Source organism: Vipera berus (genome assembly GCF_964194415.1).
Source record: "Vipera berus genome assembly, chromosome: 4".
Classification (NCBI taxonomy): domain Eukaryota; kingdom Metazoa; phylum Chordata; class Lepidosauria; order Squamata; family Viperidae; genus Vipera; species Vipera berus.
In genome coordinates this window covers 97,624,173-97,643,986 of record NC_138206.1, presented here as the reverse complement: position 1 = coordinate 97,643,986, position 19,814 = coordinate 97,624,173, and the positions used below count along the sequence as shown (strand labels likewise).

Genomic DNA, 19,814 nt, shown 5'->3' with positions numbered 1-19,814 from the left:
CAGTAGTATACCTGATGGTCATCTGAATTAAATTCACCCATTCCTGTCCATTTTAGTTCACTGATACCTAAGATGTCGATGTTCAGTCTTGTCACCTCTTGTTTGACCACGTCCAGCTTGCCTTGATTCATGGATCTTACATTCCAGGTTCCTATGGAGAAAAAATCTTTACAGCATCGGACTTTCCTTTCACCACCAGACACATCCACAGCTGAGCGTCCTTTCGGCTTTGGCCCAGTCGCTTCATTCTTTCTGGCGCTACTAGTACTAGCCCTCTGCTCTTCCTCAGTAGCATATTGGACGCCTTCCGACCTGAGGGGCTCATCTTCCAGCGTCATATTGTTTTGCCTTTTGGTACTGTCCATAGGGTTTTCATGGCAAAGATACTGGAGTGGGTTGCCATTTCCTTCTCCAGTGGATTACGTTTTGTCAGAACTCTCTGCTATGACCTGTCCGTCTTGGGTGGCCCTGCACGGCATAGCTCATAGCTTCATTGAATTACGCAAGCCCCTTCGCCACGACAAGGCAGTAATCCATGAAGAGGCTCTGCTGTTTAAAGACCTTCAAATTAGGAACATGGAATGTCAATAGTTTAAATCTAAAGAAGCTGAACATCATTAAGGAATGAAATAGGCTCAACAGTTGAAGTTCATTGGACTGGTTGTGACTTCTTCAACTCCGATGATCATATCGTATACTACTCCGGCAATGATACCATTGAAAGAAGAGGAGTTTCATACTGCATAAAAAAGTGGAAAGTTTTCAAGCAGCCAGCGATAGGATAATGGCAATACGTATCAATGGAAAACCTCGCAACATAACAATTCTGCAAGTTTACGCTCCCAGTGCGGACTCAACAGTAGAAAACATCAAAGAATTATATGCTGAAATTCAGGAAACTCTGAAACAAACGTCAAACAAAGACATTATTTATATCAGGGATCCCAACCTATGGTCTGAGGCCCGGTACCGGGTTGTGCTTGTTGGCCACCAGGCCCCGGGAATAGCTGGTGAGCCCCCCCAACTCACGGTAGCACTGCCGCGTGGGTACTAGCGGCCCCATTTGCGCATGTGTGGAGATGCAAGCACTGCCACCGGTCGCGCGGGTGCCAGTGACCCACTTGCACGTGTGCCAGCGTGCACCATGGGTGCACTTGCGCATGAGCGCATGCTAGTACCGCCATTGTGTGCATGCCATTTGCGCATGCACATGTGGGACCACGTGTATGCATCTGGAAGAGGAAAGGTATCAGCTTCACAACCAAATACAGATTAGTTAATGCAATAATTTTCCCAATTGCTATTTATGGCTGAGAAATCTGGACTTTGAAAAAGGCACATAGGAGAAGGGTTGGTGCTTCTGAACTGTGGTGTTGGAGGTGATTATTATGTATCCCATGGACTGCAAAAATGACAAAAAAGTCCTAGACTGAAGCTCACCAAAAATATCACTTGAAGCCAAGATCACCAAACAGAGACTGTCATACTTGGTCATGTCATGAGAGGTGACTCATTGGAAAAGTCAGTCATGCTGGGAGTGATCAGAAAAAAGAGAAGGGCTGCCCTAGCACTCACTGGCTAGACACTATAAAAGATGACACTGGAATGACCGTGAAGGATCTGAAGGAAGAGGTGCAAGACAGAGGGGCATGAACAGTGCTGATCCATAGAGTGACCGAGGGTCAGATACTACTGAATGGCTGATGACGACAATTTTCATTTTCTGGGAACTATAATTCTACAACCAGATATATGTTATGCATTAATTTCACATACAACACATAAGCTATCTGTGACTCTTCCACAGCATTCACAATGGAATGGAATGAACTGTCCAGGTAGTTTGCAAGCTTTAACAGTGTATCTACACCACACATGGCCCACATGCCGCATGTGGCCCTGGACAGCTAGTAATGTAGCCCCGCAAGATAACAAAGGAAAAAAAAGTTTATTTCCTTTATTTCCTAATGTATTTATATACATTAACTATATATTTTATATGCGACAACTCCTCTTCCCTCAATGCGCCTTGGCAAGCCAAACATTGTACAACCACGATCTATACTGTTCACAAAATATTTAAGCAGCATATTATTTTGTTACATGCCATTTTCATCTAGTAATTAAAACCTTTAAAGCTAATTGAAGTATTTTAATGCTAATTAAAGAAAAAGGTAACAGTACTGCTTACAAATTGTAACAAATATATGGAATTAGCCTACAAAGTAGTTACAGCCCTGGCTTCAACTGATAAGCATAGCACAGCTTTGTAAAGAAGGCATCTGGGAAGCCTGGGGGGGTCACAGGGAGGCTACAAAGTATAGTATCTGCATAAACTTTGACATCAGGCCAGGACCTAATAATAATAGTTAATAATCTAAGAAAACAATAATAATCTAGAGCCCCTGAAATTGGAGCACTCTACTCTGGCATGGAATCCACAAGAAGCAATCGAAACACATCAGAAATAGAGTGTGAAGCTCAACAAATGAGAGAGCTAGTCTTTTGAATATTTACGTCTACTCTCAAGGAAACAGCACTCTAAATAAGTGATACATGTTGGATGAGGATATACGTAACTCTGAAAACCTCAGAGCAAATTGCTCTGTTAGCTGAATTCTGTCCAGGTTCCTGAAGCCCAGGAGCTTTATCACTGATCTCTAAAGGTATCTTCTTGTGGATTTCTGCAAGATAGAATAGGAGCAGACCCAATTTATACACTTCATTGCATACTCATGCACTCACACAGAGAGTGCATCTTCAGCTGCTGCCTTAGAATAGAAATGGCCATTTATTCATTCAGGCTGCTACATACTACTCTATATATGTCAGTAGAGCCAAAATAACAGGGGTCCCCAATCCCCAGGCCTATTCAGAACTAGGCCACGCGAGAAGCGGGCCGGAGTGCAAGTGTGCGCAGCTCAACTCACTTGCAGTTGAGCTGTGTGGCATGCATGTACTGCTGGCCCACCGCCTGTGCAAATTGAGATGCATACCTGGGTGTGCACGGCCTGCCACTCACACCGTCTGGTTCCCCCCTGCCCCACAGCTGGGCTGCCAAGCTGCAGATATTACGGACCACTGATGTATAACATTATGTAAGTAATTCTCAACTTATGATGGTTCACTTAATGACAATCCAAATTAATGACAGCCTTGAAAAAGGGTGCTTTACAATGTATAATGCACTCCTGACTGTTGCACCACCTCTCTATGGTCACGTGATTGTGATCTGGGTGCTTAGCAATTTGTTTGCACGTATGACAGGTTGCTAAGCACCCCATGATCATGTGATCACCATCAATGAGGAAGTCAAAGTCAAAGAAGATTGCAAGCTACTGCTGCCTGAAGAGCTTTGTGCCAAAATCCAAGCAGGCACAAGGCTGAAATCCTTTGGCAGGGAGCTCTTGCAGCCAGTCCCCAGGGTGAGAAGGAGCCAAAATCCAAGCAGGATTTTCATCCCATGACCAGAGAGGCAGTGCAGTAAGCTAAGGAGTGCAGGGTGCCTCAGAGAGCCCAAGAGGTCCAGTATAGGCCATGTGCGAGTTTCTCTCTGCTCAGGGGCTGAAAATTCTGCTTGGATTTTAATAGGGAGGACTTTCAGCCTCTGAGCGGAGAGTTACTTGCTGGGCTCCCATAGTCTCCCTTACACCCAAGGGATCCCTATGTTCCTTATTTGTGACTCTTGTCTGCTTAATGACTTGCGAGATGATTTAATGATTGCAACTGTTGAATGAAGCAGTTATGTGTGACATCTCGCTTAACTGCTATGCTCTACAACCATGTTTTTGATCCCAGTTGTGTTGAGGACTATCTGTATTACAAATTTTTTTTTATAAATACAGCATGGGTTCACTATCGTTTTGCTTACTCTACTACTTAAAAATGAATTTTCTAAATGGAAATATAAAAATGGCTCCCTAGAATTTTTGAATACCTTTTGTGATAAATACAGGAATAGGAAAAAGATAGACAAATAATGAATGTAAATATATAACTTATGAAATATGAGAACAAAACCAGAATATGAACTTACTGAAAATTTTCTACTGCCATATCGCCTTTCAAATATTCTGAAGTTGTAGATAAGTAAACTACTGCAGAAAGTGTCTTTAAGATCAAGACACACTGTTCGTCCACAGAGCAACCTCCAAATCTGAAAGATAATAAACAGTAGTCATAGTTTCCACTTGCATTTTATGGAAATTATTTAATATATAGCAGAAAAACTTTAGCAGCTGGGAGATGAACTTTAAAAAGGGGAGAGATGCAGCAGGCAGGATAATATTGCAATGACAGATGGGGGCAAGGTTTTCTACAAATTTCCTTCTGTATTTCTGAAGACAATGAAGTGTTACAATTAAATATAGGTTTAAACACTAATGTTTCAATTTTTTATCCTGAAATGAGAGGAAGCTGCATCAGCATTTCTGGTGGTTTGGCACTGAAATTCAACCCCCCCCCATTTCTGTTAAGGGACAATAGGCAGATTCTACCTCCTGCCAACTCCAAAACATGTTTGTGTCATAATGAAACATGACAAAATGTAGCTTCCAAATGTCAACTACTCTTTTCCCTAAGCTATTTTACCAGAAGAAAGGGCATAATAGATTCTTTTCCTAATAACCTTCACTTTATAAATTATATAGTAACTGAAGTCACATTTTCCAGTTACAGTTCTACTCCATTTACCTAGTTCTTCCTACACTCCAAAACCCACCAGCCCATAGCACAGTAAAACATACAAGGTCACAACATGCTGTTAATAGATGTCAAAAAGAATCCTTCTAGCAAGGACACTGCTATTGTTGGAACAAGTATTACCTTTTATCTCCATTTAAAGATACAAGTAAATGAAGAATGTTAGCATGCTTCAGCTACCCAGGCTTTAAAGTGTGCTAAAGGTAGCTATAAATATTTTGTCCATGTTAATTTTTTTCCCTTGTGAACCTAATATCAGATATCAGATATTCATTTCGGACTAAGCTCCAGACCTATAATTTTTTCTGTCTCAATTAAAAACACAGCATGGAAAGGGAACAGATCTCTGTCTGATATGAAACAAGGAGGACTTTCCCCCATTTGCTGTATACATCATTTTTCTTTCATCCAGGAAGTTAGGTCCAGCTGGGAAGAGAGCATGAAAGTAAAAAGAACCACTATTGAGAAAAAAGCAGAAACTGGCACTAGGAAGACTCAAATTCCTCACCACTTGTTCACTCCATCATTTTCTAAACGCTTGGGACTTCTCCTTAAAGGCCCAAGTTATTACTGTCACAAATATTAATATAATTGCATTATTTCTATATTAATTTGAGGGTGGGAGAAAAATAAAAATAAGAAGAACCCATAGCCCCATCCTTTCAGTTTTAATACACAACAAGGAATAAACTTCTTCCTTTCTCCCAAAAATGTGCGTGCAAATATACACTTATTTTTTAGGCCAAGAATTTTGCTGAAAAGACTGTCTGGAGCAGATCATAACCCCATGGATTTAGATGTATAGGGGGTGGTGTCCTGGGTTAAGAGATGCCATCTGGTATTTATTTATTTATTTATTTATTTATTTATTTATTTGTTTTTATAAACCGCCCTTCTCCCGAGGGACTCGGGGCGGTGTACAGAATAAGGTAGGCATACAGAATGAACAATAGTGAAAAAAACAATAGTAAAATACAAACTGGGACCCCAATTAGAGCTATCAGGCCAGGCCGGACTGCTGGAACAGGTAAGTTTTTAATTCGCGTCGGAAGGTGCGGAGGTCGGGGGCCATCCGGATTTCGGTTGGTAAGCTGTTCCAGAGGGCTGGCGCACCCACTGAGAATGCCCTCCCCCTGGGGGCCACCAGCCGACATTCCTTGAGCGGTGGCACCCTGAGGAGGCCCTCTCTGTGGGAGCGCACAGGACGGTGGGGTGCTGACATTGGCAGAAGGTGCTCCCGTAGGTAGTCCGGACCCATGCCATGTAGGGCTTTGTATGTCATTGTTAGCACCTTGAACTTCACACGGAAGGCAACTGGAAGCCAGTGCAGCGCACGGAGGAGTGGTGTGCTAAGCACATTGGTTTGTGCTTAAATTGTAAGCCGCCCTGAGTCTTCGGAGAAGGGCGGGATATAAATGGGATTAAAATAAATAAATAAATAAATAAATAAATAAATAAATAAATAAATAAATAAATAAATAAAGCAAAACATCTAGCAGTATAACAACTGTCAACTCAAGTTCCACACATCTGAAATACACTTGGAGCTATTTGTTTTTCTCCACAGTTACCAGCATAACCTCTTTGGATGTAACCTATCACCTTTGAAAAAAATGTTATCTGATTGTAATTGTAAAGGTTTTAACAGAATACAAGTTAACTAATTGGTTAACAAAACTAATAAGAAAATAGAGACTTCCTCTTTCCCACATTGCAGCCACAACTAATTTCTCACATATCTACATTTTACATGAATGCTGCTCTGCTGCTATTGGTTGTTGTATGGAGTGCTATATCATTCCAAATTTAAAGTTCAAAATATTCACACCACAGCTCACAATAATTTTTTTAAAGAACACTAGCCCCTATACAGCTTTTTTATGTTTATCCCATATCACAATATTATAAAGCAATTGCTGCTTACCTGAAATTCCTCTTTTACTGCTTGCAGATTGTAGATAAAGAACTTTTGATAATGCTGAAAGAGTAGAGCCAGCAGTAATGAGAAGATGCTTGGTATTATTAATAGACCCTTTGACAGGGGTGCTTTATCTTCAAAAGAAAACAAAATGCACACATATGCAATAAAGTTATAGTGAGGATTCTTAAAACAGTTTAAAAAGCAATCATGCTATGTACTTTTAAAAAATAGTTTTAAGATTATAATTAAATCTGTTAAGACTGCTAAAAGAACTTTCCAACTCATTTTACTCAAATTTTGGTTCAAGTTGTATAAACAAAACCAACTAGGTGCATGCAGAAACCACTTAATTCATTTTGAATGCTCAAACTAAGCAAAAAATGATGTGGCATTTTAAGTTCTCTGGGAAAGTTTAGTTCAACCTGGTGTCTAAATCAAGAGAGTGACTGCAAGAAACAAAATTCCAGTCTCAACATTCTCTTTCTTTTCAATCAGATTGAAACACACAAGCAAGTTAGAGCTCTATAAAGTGTGCTAACAAAAAGCCCGATGTACTTTTAAAATATGATTTAAAGGAAAAGAAATTGCTTTCAATATTGTCATTTTAAGATAATGACCCAATGTTCTTAGCATAAGCATTTTTTAAAAGCATTTTTAAAAAATGCTCAGTCCAACAGCACACAGATGCACAGAATAGAAAGAGAAGAAACTTATCAAAGAGTGTTCTAATATAAGAATGAATTTCTATTCTTTCTATAAGATAAATGAATTGTTAGGTGAAATCAACCTGCGCTCTGAAAACAAAACAAAACAAAACAAAGGATATTTACAATGGAGTAAATGTTATGTTTTTCCTTTTCTCCCAAATGTCCTCAATATCCATCTGAGATGCTGTAATTTAAATGAGGCAGATTGCTCTAACTAAGGCAAGGGATGTGACAGCACTATCTCGATAGTCTCTTTCCAAATATAAAAGGTAAAGGTTCCCCCGCACATGCTTGCTAGTCGTTTCCGACTCTAGGGGCCGGTGCTCATCTCCGTTTCAAAGCTGAAGAGCCAGCGCTTGTCCAAGGACATCTCCGTGGTCGTGTGGCCGGCATGACTAGACGCCAAAGGTGCACGGAACGCTGTTACCTTCCCACCGTAGTGGTCCCTATTTTTCTACTTGCATTTTTACGTGCTTTCGAACTGCTAGGTTAGTTACTTGTGGAAGTCAATGAGTGTCTTTGGGATTTTGAGAACATATTTTGGGAGCTCTTGCAAAATAACTGCCAGGGAAGGCTCACCTAATAACAAAAACACTGGGATTTTCCTTGCTATGCTATCAAGCAACACTGGATGTTCCCTATCACTTTAAGTTGTTTTGTTTTCATTTTTCTTGATTAGTGGCATTCCTTTGGGCAAAGCATTGGGTTATAGCCAGCTATTATTTCCATTTGTTAAGAATGCCTGGAAAGCTCCTTTGTGGGTTGGGGCATTTTTGTATATAATGAATATCTCAGCTTCCTTTTTTAATTAACTGGAAAGAAAAAGTAGCTTGTGGGATTTATATCTAATCATAGGCTTAATATGGAAGGTGAGATGAAATGATACGACATTCATATTACTTTCTACCATGAGTGCAATATTTTACTGATTTTACTGCTTTATTTATGCAGTAAATTACAGGTTAATTTTACTTCTTTATTTATGCATAACTTATGCTCTACCTATTACAAAGTGATTCTTATTTGGTGTTTTATTTCCTGTTACTTTATTAAAATAATTTTTGTTACCACACTGTACATAGAAGTATAAATGAGTTTAATAATTTATCCAAAATGCTGCAGTTTAACATTCTGATTGTTATATTCTAACCTCTTGTGCACACATTCCACATTCTACCCACTGAATAACTCAAATTCCACTCTCATATAAATGAAAGGGGCATAAATTCCACTTTAGAGTAACACTGATCCATTGTATAAATTAAACAACTGAATTAAAGAGCAGTGTCCTTTTGTTATAAAATCTCAAGATTAGGAAAACATTTTAAAGTATGAGTACATGCCATTTTGAAAGATTTAAGAAATATTGCAATATACATTATAATTTCCTAGAATGGTATAATAAAGTGACAGTCTGGTAGAAAAATACTATTTAAACAACGCCTCTTAAAACTGCATCAATGTTAACAGTTCCAAGAGGGGAAAAACATTAACATTTAAGAAAGGATGTTTTGATATAGTATTAAGAGATCTAAATACAGATATTAATGAATAAGCTCTACTTGACAATGTGTAAATTAAGTTATTCTTATTTTGCCCTTGTTTAGCCTTAGTGCAACACATGAACTAAGATCTTGTACACTTTTCAACAAATCAGGATTAAACCAAGCTCTGCTCGTGGATATGAACATAGCACATGGTAAGCTGATATCCTCAGATAATATGTTATCTGCATCAACAAGCACTTTTTATAAAAGCACTTTAGCATCATGTATCAAGATTTTTTCAAATCTTCATGAATGCTTTTTTAATCTGGTCCAATTTAGATCACTATAAATACACTATAAGCACTGGGCTCATATATAATTCACTAACCATGCATCAACTTGAAGACATTCTATTTAGTAAACCACATTCTTATCTGAACATTGTGGTTTATTTTAGCTCAAGATAATTATCAAAAAAGGAAATATCAAACTGACCATTACTAAGTTCAACTAATTACCATACTGTAGAAATACAGCTGTTCTTTTTGTACAGAGCACTTAGCTTCTAATTTTTAACTTGCATTGTTAGCCACTTTCCACTTTTGCTTAGTTTACCTGGAGAATTGAACAGTGTACAACCAGCTCAAAGTTATTAGGTTCCTGAATTGTACAGTATCGTTTAACTGGGGAAAGGTATTAGAACAGTTTCTTACCTGAACTGGCAGGTTTCTATATTTGTTCAACACACTGGCCTAGAAATAGTCCAGTTAAAGGTGTTGTGCAATTGTCCAGTGAGTCATGAAATGTAGTCACAGACTTTATTCACATACCACATTAAACTTTAAGGTAATCTGGTTTTGGCTTAATGTTTTGTGAACCCTGACACTGTGGTTTCTAAACCATAGTACATGGTTTAGTGTATTTATGCAAACATAGCAACTTATAGTGGCTTAAAACCATTGACTAGGTCAGACATGTCAAACTCGCGATGTCATGTGACGTTGCGCAACATATTGGAGCTTTTTTGCCATTGCCGGCAATGGCTTCTGGATGACGCATCCGGCCTGCGGGCTGGGAGTCTGACACCCCTGGACTAGGCAATTTAATTAGGTCACAGTTAAAATTTATTTTAATCCCTGCTGGCCCAATCCTATGCATGATTGTTCAGAATAAGTTTATTCAATAGAATTTATATCTGAAAAAAACCCAGTAGTGTTGTTAACAAAAAGCTGAATTTGGTATCAATGGGATGATTATTCTGTATGGGTTTGTGCTCTCCAAGCAGAAGCAAGTTTGCAGTTTGAATGTACTCCCTAATCCCAGCTGTAAGTGGACTTTCAAGTAGCAGCTGTGATGAAGAGCATGTTTACACAATTATGATCAGAATGCCAGTGCAATCTTTCCCGAACCAGCCAGATTTAGCAGCAGTTATCCAGCCCTTGTTACCAACCAACTTGACTATAGCAATGCATGTGGAGCTTCCCTTGAAGCAGATCCAGAAAGTTCAACTTGTGCAACTTCTAGGTTGCTGACAGATACAATATACGGGAAGCATATGATTCCCATACTGAAAGATCTATCCTAGCAGTATCCATTCTGGTCTATAAGGCCTGACTATACAGCTTACGGACTGCCTATCTCTCCTACTAAAAACCTACTAGTAGTAGTAAAGATACCCTTGTTGCGAACTCCATTATTGGTATGCAAGAACAGGTTGCATAAGCAAGTCTGATTAGGAATTCTGGGGGTTGAAGTTCACATCTCTTAAAAGTTGCTAAGGTTGAGAAACCCTTAGGGTCACCCACTTGACTCTCAAAATTAGAAAGCTGGGTTAACCATATCTCTTCCACCAAGTGTTTGTTACTTAAATGATAGATTTTGATTCTAACTGTTCTGTTTACATTTTGCATTTTCCTGTTCCAAGCCACCTGGATGGTCACCAAGAGAAAAGATGGGGTACAGGTAGTCTTGACTTACAAGTTTGTTCAGTGTCTGCTCAAAGTTACAACAGCACTGAAAAAGTGACTTATGACCCTTTTTCACACTTATGTTTATGTTTATGTTTATTGGACTTATATACCGATCTTCTCCCATAGGACTCAGGGCGGTTCACAAGGAATTTAAAATAACAATACAAATTACAAAAGTTAAGAACAATTAAAATAATTGAATTTAGTCCTTGAATAAAATAAAACCCCTGTTAAACTCCAATTAAAACCCAATTAAAATAAAATTACAATTAAAATTCTCAGTCCTGTCTGGAAAGCTCAAAGAGCCAGGTCTTCAGGTCCCGGCGGAATGAACAAAGGTCAGGGGCAGTCCTGAGCTCTACGGGCAGCTGGTTCCAAAGGGCAGGCGCACCCACAGAGAAGGCCCTCCCCCTGGGTGTTACCCGCCGGCAATCTTTTGCCGGCGGTACCCTGAGAAGGCCCTCCCTGTGGGAGCGCACAGGACGAAGGGAGCTTGATGCCGGCAGCAGGTGTTCCCTCAAATATCCCGGACCCAAGCCATTTAGGGCTTTATAGGTCATCACCAGCACCTTGAATCTCACCCAGAGGGCAACTGGAAGCCAATGCAGCTCGCGGAGCAGAGGTGTTACATGGGAGTATCGGGAAACCCCCATCACAACTCACGCGGCTGCATTCTGCACCAGCTGAAGCCTCCGAGTGGTCCTCAAGGGCAGCCCCATGTAGAGAGCGTTGCAGTAGTCCAACCGGGAGGTCACGAGCGCATGAGTGACTGTGCGTAGGGCATCTCGGTCCAGATAGGGCCGCAACTGGCACACCAGGCGAACCTGGGCAAAGGCCCCCCTGGTCACGGCTCCTATATGATCTTCAAAACTGAGCCATGAATCCAGGAGGATGCCCAAGTTGCGAGCCCTATCAACGGGGGGTAACACCTCACCCCCCATCATTAAAGGTGGAATAGACTGGTTAACCCGAGATGCCGGTACGCACAGCCACTCAGTCTTGGCAGGATTGAGACGAAGCCTGTTTCTCCCCATCCAGACCCGGACCGCATCCAGGCAACGGGACATCACGGCGAGGGCATTGCTGGGTTGGTTCGGGGTGGAGAAAAAAAGTTGGGTATCATCAGCATACTGATGATACCCCACCCCGAAACCACGAATGATCTCGCCCAGCGGCTTCATATAGATGTTGAACAGGAGGGGAGAGAGAACTGCCCCCTGAGGAACTCCACAAACAAGAGGCCTCGGGGCAGATCTCTGCCCTCCCGTAAACACCGACTGCGAGCGGCCCAGGAGATAGGAGGAGAACCACTGCAAAACAGCGCCTCCCACTCCCAACCCCGAGACGCCACAGTAGGATACCATGGTCGATGGTATCAAAAGCCGCTGAGAGATCTAATAGGACTAGGACAGAGGAACAACCCCTGTCCCGAGCCCGCCAGAGATCATTCACCAGTGCGACCAATGCCGTCTCCGTGCTGTACCCGGGCCTGAAGCCCGATTGGTACAGGTCAAGGTAATCAGTTTCCTCCAGGAACAGAGGAAGCTGATGCGCCACCACACTCTCAACAACCTTCACCAAAAAGCGAAGGTTGGAGACCAGATGATAATTATTTAAAATCGCTGGGTCCAGGGCAGGTTTCTTGAGAAGGGGCCTCACCACCGCCTCCTTCAAAGCGGCGGGGAAGACACCCTCACTCAAAGAGGCAGATATTACTGCTTGGAACCAGCTTCGTGTCTCCTCCCGAGTTGCATAAATCAGCCAGGAGGGACACGGGTCCAATAAACAGGTGGTGGAGCTCAGCCTCCCCATAATCCTGACCGTTGCAGCATCCCCATGAGAATGTTATCACAATTCAGACGCTTGGCAACTGATTCATAATTATGACCGTTGTCCCAGGGTCATACGATCAAGTTTGCAACCTTCCAACAAGCAAAGTCAACGGGGAAGCCAGATTCACTTAACAACCAGGCTACTAATTTAACAACTGCAATGATTCACTTAGCAACTGTGGCAAGAGAAGTTGTAAAATGGGGCAAAACTCACTTAACAAATATGTCATTTAGCAACTTAAATTTTGGGCTCAGTTGTGGTCGTAAGTCGAGAACTACCTGTAGTATAAATCCAATTATAAAGAAGAAAAAGATAAGGAGCTATGTTTCTCTTTACTTGCAAGATTCACCCTGAGGGAAGACACAAAGCAAAATCCTAGCTGAAAACATACAGCAAAGCTGAACGTACTGGCAAAAAAGAGAGACCTGCTTTATCTCTACTCAGATTAATTAAACCCAGGGGAGGCTCTCCAAACTTCGCAACTTTTAAGACTTGTACACTTCAACTCCCAGAATTCCCCAGCCAGTTTGGAAACCACCACCCCACCCCACCCACTTAACCGCAAGAGCCGCTGGAGATAATATTCCTTAAGCCAGAGATCTCCAATCTTCGCAACGTTAAGACATAGACTTCAACTCCCAGAATTCCTCAGCCAGCCAGCATGGTATTCAACCTGCAACATAGCAGGCTGAGGAATTCTGGGAGTTGAAGTCCACAAGTCTTAAAGCTGCCAAGGTTTTGGGGGGGAACCACTGCCCTAAACCGATTTGACTTTAAAGCCACATTCCTCCCCTGGCAGACGCTCGGGCCGGGACAGGGCTCCAGGACGCAGATTCAGCCTCGAAAGGGAGAGGTCGTTCCCAGAGCTAAGGAGAGAAAAGAGGAGCCGCCGCAACATGCCGCTCGGCTCCCGACCTTTTGCCCCGTGGCGCGGCCCCTCCTACCGGGCGGGCGAGGCGCGTGGGTACTTACACAGCCCGCTGGAGCCTGTGCTGGTGAACATGGTCCCTGGCAGGGAGGGGGCAAGCGGTTGCCTGGGCGACGCGCCTGGCCTCAGGAGAGCAGCCGCTCCGCTGAATCCCCTCCGGAGGCCGAGCAGCCTCGGCGACGGCTGGGCCGGGAGCTCCTGCTAAGGCGGCCGGGATGGGTCAAAGCCGACAGGGCAGGGGGACCCTCGCACAGCGCCCCCTGCCGGAGCCGCCGCTTCGTCCTCTTCCCGGACGCGTAAGGCCGGGATTTGTCTCGATTCTGCAGGACTCCGTCTAAATTGGGAGATGAGGTTTTTTGTTTCTTTGTTTGTTTGGGGGGGGGGGGGAGAGGCGGGGCGGATTGAAGTAAGCCTAGCTGAGCTCAATAGAAATACCGGCCTGTTTGGAAAGGCCCAGGGGACCATCCCGTCGAGTCTTACTGGAGACTCTGCAGAGTCGCCCATGGTCGTTTCCTTGGCAATGGCAGTGCTGCGGAGGGTCCGGCTGTTGTTTCCGTTCTGTCTTCCCCGGCTAGTCCACATGCCTGGGCTTCCCTGGTGATCCTAGATTCGAGGAGTCGTCCCTTGTGACCCTGCATAGTATTCAAGGTCAGCTGGATGCTGCCATCTGCTGCAGAACTGCAGTCTTGGAAGTTAAGGTGCAACCCTCTGTGCGTATTTGCGGCCCTAATTAATATCTCTTTTGACACTTGCAGACAAAACCTGAACTGTGGATGTGGTTGCACGGTCATTTGGGTGCAGCCAGGGAACTCTGGGAATTGAGATCCTCCTGTCTTAAAGTTGCCAAGATTGAGAAACACTGCTGTAAAGTACAGGAAGTCCTCGACTTAAGACCGCAATTGAACCTAAAATTTCTGTTAAGTGAGACGTTAAGTGAGTTTTGCCCCATTTTACAACCTTTCTGGCCACAGTTGTTAAGTAAATCACTGCAGTTGTTAAGTTAGTAAACCAGCTGTTAAGTGAAACTGGCTTCCCCATTGACTTTGATTGTCAGAAGATTGCAAAAGATAATAATATGACTCTGGGACACAGCAACTGTCATAAACTTGAACCAGCTTCCAAGTATCTGAATTTTGATTACGTGTCCATGGGGATGCTGCAAAGGTTGTAACTGTGAAAAATGGTCATAAATCACTTTATTCAGTGCCCTTGTAACTTTCAGTGGTCACTGAATGAACTGTTGTAGGGCTTAATCACTTAATGTGTTATGGGCAGCCTATAGCTCTTGAGCTTCTGAAGTGTGCTAATGGCCAAAATGGAGATTCCTGTCTGTGTTAATTATGAGTAAGGGAAACACAGATTAGTCAAACTGGGCTGCAAAATGACATTTGTTTGCTATGTCTCAGTAAAGAATTGAAATCATCACGTGCACAAATTTTCATGCCACAATTCATAAATATCTCCCATTTTTAATATAGGTATATACAGTTTACCTTCTCTTAAGCTGTCATAGGAGGGCAATATTATGACAGGTATGGAGGCATGATATAACGGCTCCCTCTTTCTTAGGACTCCATGTGTTCTTTGTTAAAAACCAACAAAAGACATCTAAACTGGTAAAATTAATGCATGCCTCAAAGAAAAATAAATATTAATTATTGGAATGAAATAGGATAATTGCAATAATGGTTTGTAACAATTCACTGTAACATGAATTACGGACAAAATCTTGCCTACCTGTCAAAGCAATTTTATGGAGCCAGCTTCTGGATAATTTAGGCCACTGGGGGCTTTTCTGGACACAGAACTAAATCTGGCTAAATGAGTTAGGATTTAAAAATAACAGCTGAAAACAAATCCTTCTTTGCCATTAATTTATGACAGGCTACGCACATTACTCAGATATCCTTGGAGGAGGAATTGTGTAATGTATTATCCATTAGTAATGGATACTAATGCTGGCTACATTGTAGAGAGTTTGAGATAAATACTGATACTATGTTTTTTACAAATGAGCTATATAAATGCAATATTTTTATAATAGTAACCTTATAATATTAGACTTTGACCTAAATAAAATTGTAGACCACGTCATTGGTAATAATTCTCTGCACACTTGAGCTGAGTATGGCTATATACATTCCATAAGAAGCATGGATAATTCAGCCTGTGAATCAGTACAATTAACTGCTATATTTTCAGGGATATCCTGTGACAAGGACTTGCAGGTGAAAACTAGCCCTTTCAGTCATGAAAGCAATAAAAGGCCATGTAATGCTAATAATTGTGCAAAGGAGATGGGTAGCCTGATGGTTTTCTAGGATGAATCCAGTGTTTTCTGAGTTTATACTATTTCCTTTTTATTGAGAATGTTAAGGACTACCTACAAGCAAATATTACTGAACAAGACACTTGTTTCTATTCCAGCTATCTCCATGATATCCTGGAGATGACAATGGCCAAGTGACTCTAAAGAATAGCATGTCAAGAGACAAGGCCTCATTCTGTAACAGATATCAGCACATGCCCTTTCAAATTCATCACTCGCATAGACTCAAGTTTCAGAAATCTTTCTGGTTCTAGGTTCATCCTCTTCACAAGTGCATCTCATATAAATGGACATGTTGTATACCTTGCTGCCATTAGAAGACAAGAAGATGGAAAAAAAATAACATTAACCTTAAAAATTACTTGCTCTTCCTTTTTATTAACTCCTGATTTTTGAGGCTGAACACAGCATCCAAACAATAGCCCTTTCCAGTGATGCAATCAGCTGGCTAGAGATGCTTATGAATAGCTGTTTAGAAGCTTTCAGAAAACAAAAAGGCGATACTTTTCAGTACAGCGGCCCAAGCAAAAGGGCCATTTATAGTAAGCCTCTTGATTTGTTTCTAAATCACATATAATTGCAATGATGGAGGATGCCATTGTGTTGTGCATAGTAATTGTACTACAGAGAGACTCAGTATTTAGATCTTGCTTCTTCAGGTTCTTAAAGAGATGGCTATAGCTAGTCATAAGATACTATAATTAGCATTTTTTAAAAAAGAGGTTGGAGAACACGATCATCATGTCTCATTCACTACTGAAATTCTTCTGTAGTTGCACTGGTTACATTAATAAAATCAAGAATTGCAGTGTTTTTTCTGAGACATAGAGCTCAATGCTGTAGTTTACAGACTGCAAATGTGGGATGCTTAACTCTGGCTGAGTTTCTGGCATAGTTTAAAAATATTCATATGACATGGTAAGTTGTTTAGTTTGGATAATGGGAATGTCTTCATTTTATCCCCTTGTACTATGCAGCTGTTTAATCACGACTCAAGACTTTGCTAAAAGTAAATATGTTATCTAAACATTTGTGTCATATTTTTTCTATTTAAAATATAGGATACCTTATGATGGCATTCCACTTGTATTCCCTTTTTTTTTACTCAGCCATTGGAAAGGGCATTTTTGTAGCCTATGCTGTATATATAAGACAAAAATGATTTGCCAAACCACCCAACATGAAGGAAAATTTAAAAAGAAAAATTTTAAACCAAGCATGGATTGTTCTTCTCCTTTGAATAGTAGTTTTGGGTTGCTTTTTCATTGTTCACTGGATTTTAGATCACAAGAGGAAAGTCTATGTTACTTAAGTTATTTATTAGTTGTTTTAAATCCCACCTTTATTATTGGTGGAAAACCTATTTCATTAGTAATATTGAAATTCAAAGGTTTGTCTCTTAGGTAAAAAAGAAAAACAATCATTGTCCCAGGATGTTTGTTTACTTTGGAAATTGCATTTACCATTCTTTAATAAACATTTGTATCAGCAGACTTGGCACAACATACAGCTGGACTTATGCCAAGTGCTAACACAGCTAACATAGTTCCAGTCTGTGCAAGTTGCTTGCATGCTTAAAACATCATAATCTCTTACTGAAGAACCTGGAAACAGTATTATGCGCTAATTTGCACTGGGACAAAGATGTTAAAAAATAAGAGAGACATAGCTAATTCCATGCTTGATTGAAAGGAAAAGTTACCCAGACAAATCAGTGAACAAATCCAAGATGTTAAGGTAGTTGTGATGGAGAAGTCAGAATATTCCCTCTCAGGAGACCTTTACTTTGTTCACAATTTTAAGTTTTATATTTTTAAACTTTTAAGACATCTATTTGCAACAATCATGTGCAGTTGGTTATTAGGTTTCATCTAACAAGTTGGTAATTGATGCAAACCATGTAACTTGGTTAAACTAACTATGGCTTGTGGAATTAACAGAGTTTATTTTTATTTTTTATTTTTATTTTAATTCCATTTATATCCCGCCCTTCTCCGAAGACTCAGGGCGGCTTACAAGCTTAGCAGTAGCCTTCATTCTATGTATATGCCTGCTTGTTAGGGCTTTCACACACACCCCAAGCGGCATTATTACAAAGTCAGCTTATTGCCCCCAACAATCTGGGTCCTCATTTTACCTACCTCGGAAGGATGGAAGGCTGAGTCAACCTTGAGCCTGGTGGGACTCGAACCTGCACTAATTGCAGGCAGCTGGTGTTACTTTTTAATTTTAATTAAAAAGTAACACCAGCTTTTATTTTAATTAATTAAAATATTAATTTTAATTAATTTGTGGAAAGTTGGCTGACTTTCCACAAATTAATCAGAAAAACTTGATTTATGACTAAAAAAGTGATGGCAAACTTATTCACAGGTGTCAAAGATGACATGCAACATTCACCAGCATTTGACAACAACTATTCTTGAAAGCGTACCCTGTTCTTGCATATTTTGGGGGGCTATGGAGGCTGCGTGGAAATGGGGTATGCTCTCGTGCAGCCTCCAGACTGTGCTCTCATGTGACCTCCAGACCTCCCAGTGGCGTAGCGTGGGTTGTCAGCACCCGGGGCAATTTGCGCCCCCTAACCCGGTGACGTCATGGCACCGCCGAAAAGACGCGCCCCGCAGCGGTGTAGACTTTCCAAGAAGAGTCGCGCGCATGCGGGATGCTTCCGGGTCCCTCTCGAGGGCGGCTGGGCGGGGCTCCGACCTGCAAGAGCCGCTGCATTCAAGCTCGCACGTGAGCCCCGCTAAATAAAGCCACGCATGCGCACGAAGCTAGGCCAGCCGGCCGGCGGGTCCGTCTTCGCTCGGCCAAGCCTGCCGGGGCGCCTGCGGGGCGCTTGCGGTTGGCCTGAGCCTGGGCGGAGAGTTGGGCGCTTCTATTTATTTTATTCAGTTTATGTGGCCGCCCATCTCACCTGCCAGACTCGTTTCGCTTTGCAAGAAAGAGCAGCTCGAGAGCGGAGCCAAGCCGACTCTGTGCAGCCCTTGGGGCTCCCTGAGCAGCTCAGTGCGAGCGCGCCCCCCCCAGATGTTGCACCCGGTGCGGCCCGCCCCCCCTGCACTCCCCACGCTACGCCACTGAGACCTCCAAAAATAGTGTGAGAGCAGAGCATGGTTTTGGAGGCTGCAGTTGCCACAGGAGAGTGTTCTCCAAAGCTGCTTCAAGAACAAAGGCCTTATGCCACCCAAAGTTGCCTTAGGTAGGCCCCGGGGAGGGGGTTATCAACAGAAAGAGAATTCTGCCTGAAGGCAATATGATTGGACTGTATATTTTTTAAAATAAATTAATATGTAAAGAATTGTTTTTCTTTTGTTCATGGGGCGGGGGATGGTAATATGCCAGCAGAGTTAAGCTAGGCATTTCCCCAGTTTTTGATGCGCTGGACCTAAAGGTTTTGCCCTCACTGGCTAAAATGTGGATGATTAGTTTACGGATCACCATATTGGGTGAACCTAAGTCCTAAGATATTGGCCAGTGAAGATTAAGTGACTTATGAAAAAGTGGAGTAGGCTGAGAACAATTTCTCAGTGAATTACTGCCAACATTGCAGTAAGGGCAACACCCTGTGTATTTTACCACACTCAAGTATTGCAAGAATGTCTTATTCACATGCAAATAAAGTATTTCATATACACCTAGTAAGAAAACAAGTATGCAAACCAACATTTCTTCTATTTCTATTATGTTTTGGTGGGGACAGGATGTTCCAGAACAAGATTATCAAGATAATTAATGCAGATTGGGACATAATACAAAATGCAATAATACATTTATGATGTAATATCTCAAAATAGAGATTCAAATAGGCACACGGGGAAAAGAATAAAAAAAGAGAAACAAGTAAGGGACAAAGAGATGAATGAATATATTCCTTTCTAGGAATGTGACAAATACAGGAGCTAGTACAGCATAATGGTTAACTAATTTGGATT

The 19,814-nt window shown here is 41.6% G+C and overlaps 1 protein-coding gene across 1 annotated transcript in view; it reads right to left on the bottom strand.

The window, feature by feature from the left end:
• UBAC2 (UBA domain containing 2) overlaps positions 1-13,747 on the bottom strand; it is a 110,330-nt gene extending 96,583 nt beyond the window's left edge. The window contains exons 1-3 of the mRNA XM_081326964.1: positions 13,592-13,747; positions 6,626-6,753; positions 4,037-4,156 (exon numbers count right to left, since the gene is read on the bottom strand). Of these exons, the coding sequence (XP_081183090.1) occupies positions 4,037-4,156; positions 6,626-6,753; positions 13,592-13,622 (279 nt within the window). The 5' untranslated portion in view covers positions 13,623-13,747. The remainder of the gene's footprint in view (positions 1-4,036; positions 4,157-6,625; positions 6,754-13,591) is intronic.
• Positions 13,748-19,814: the final 6,067 nt, after the last annotated feature.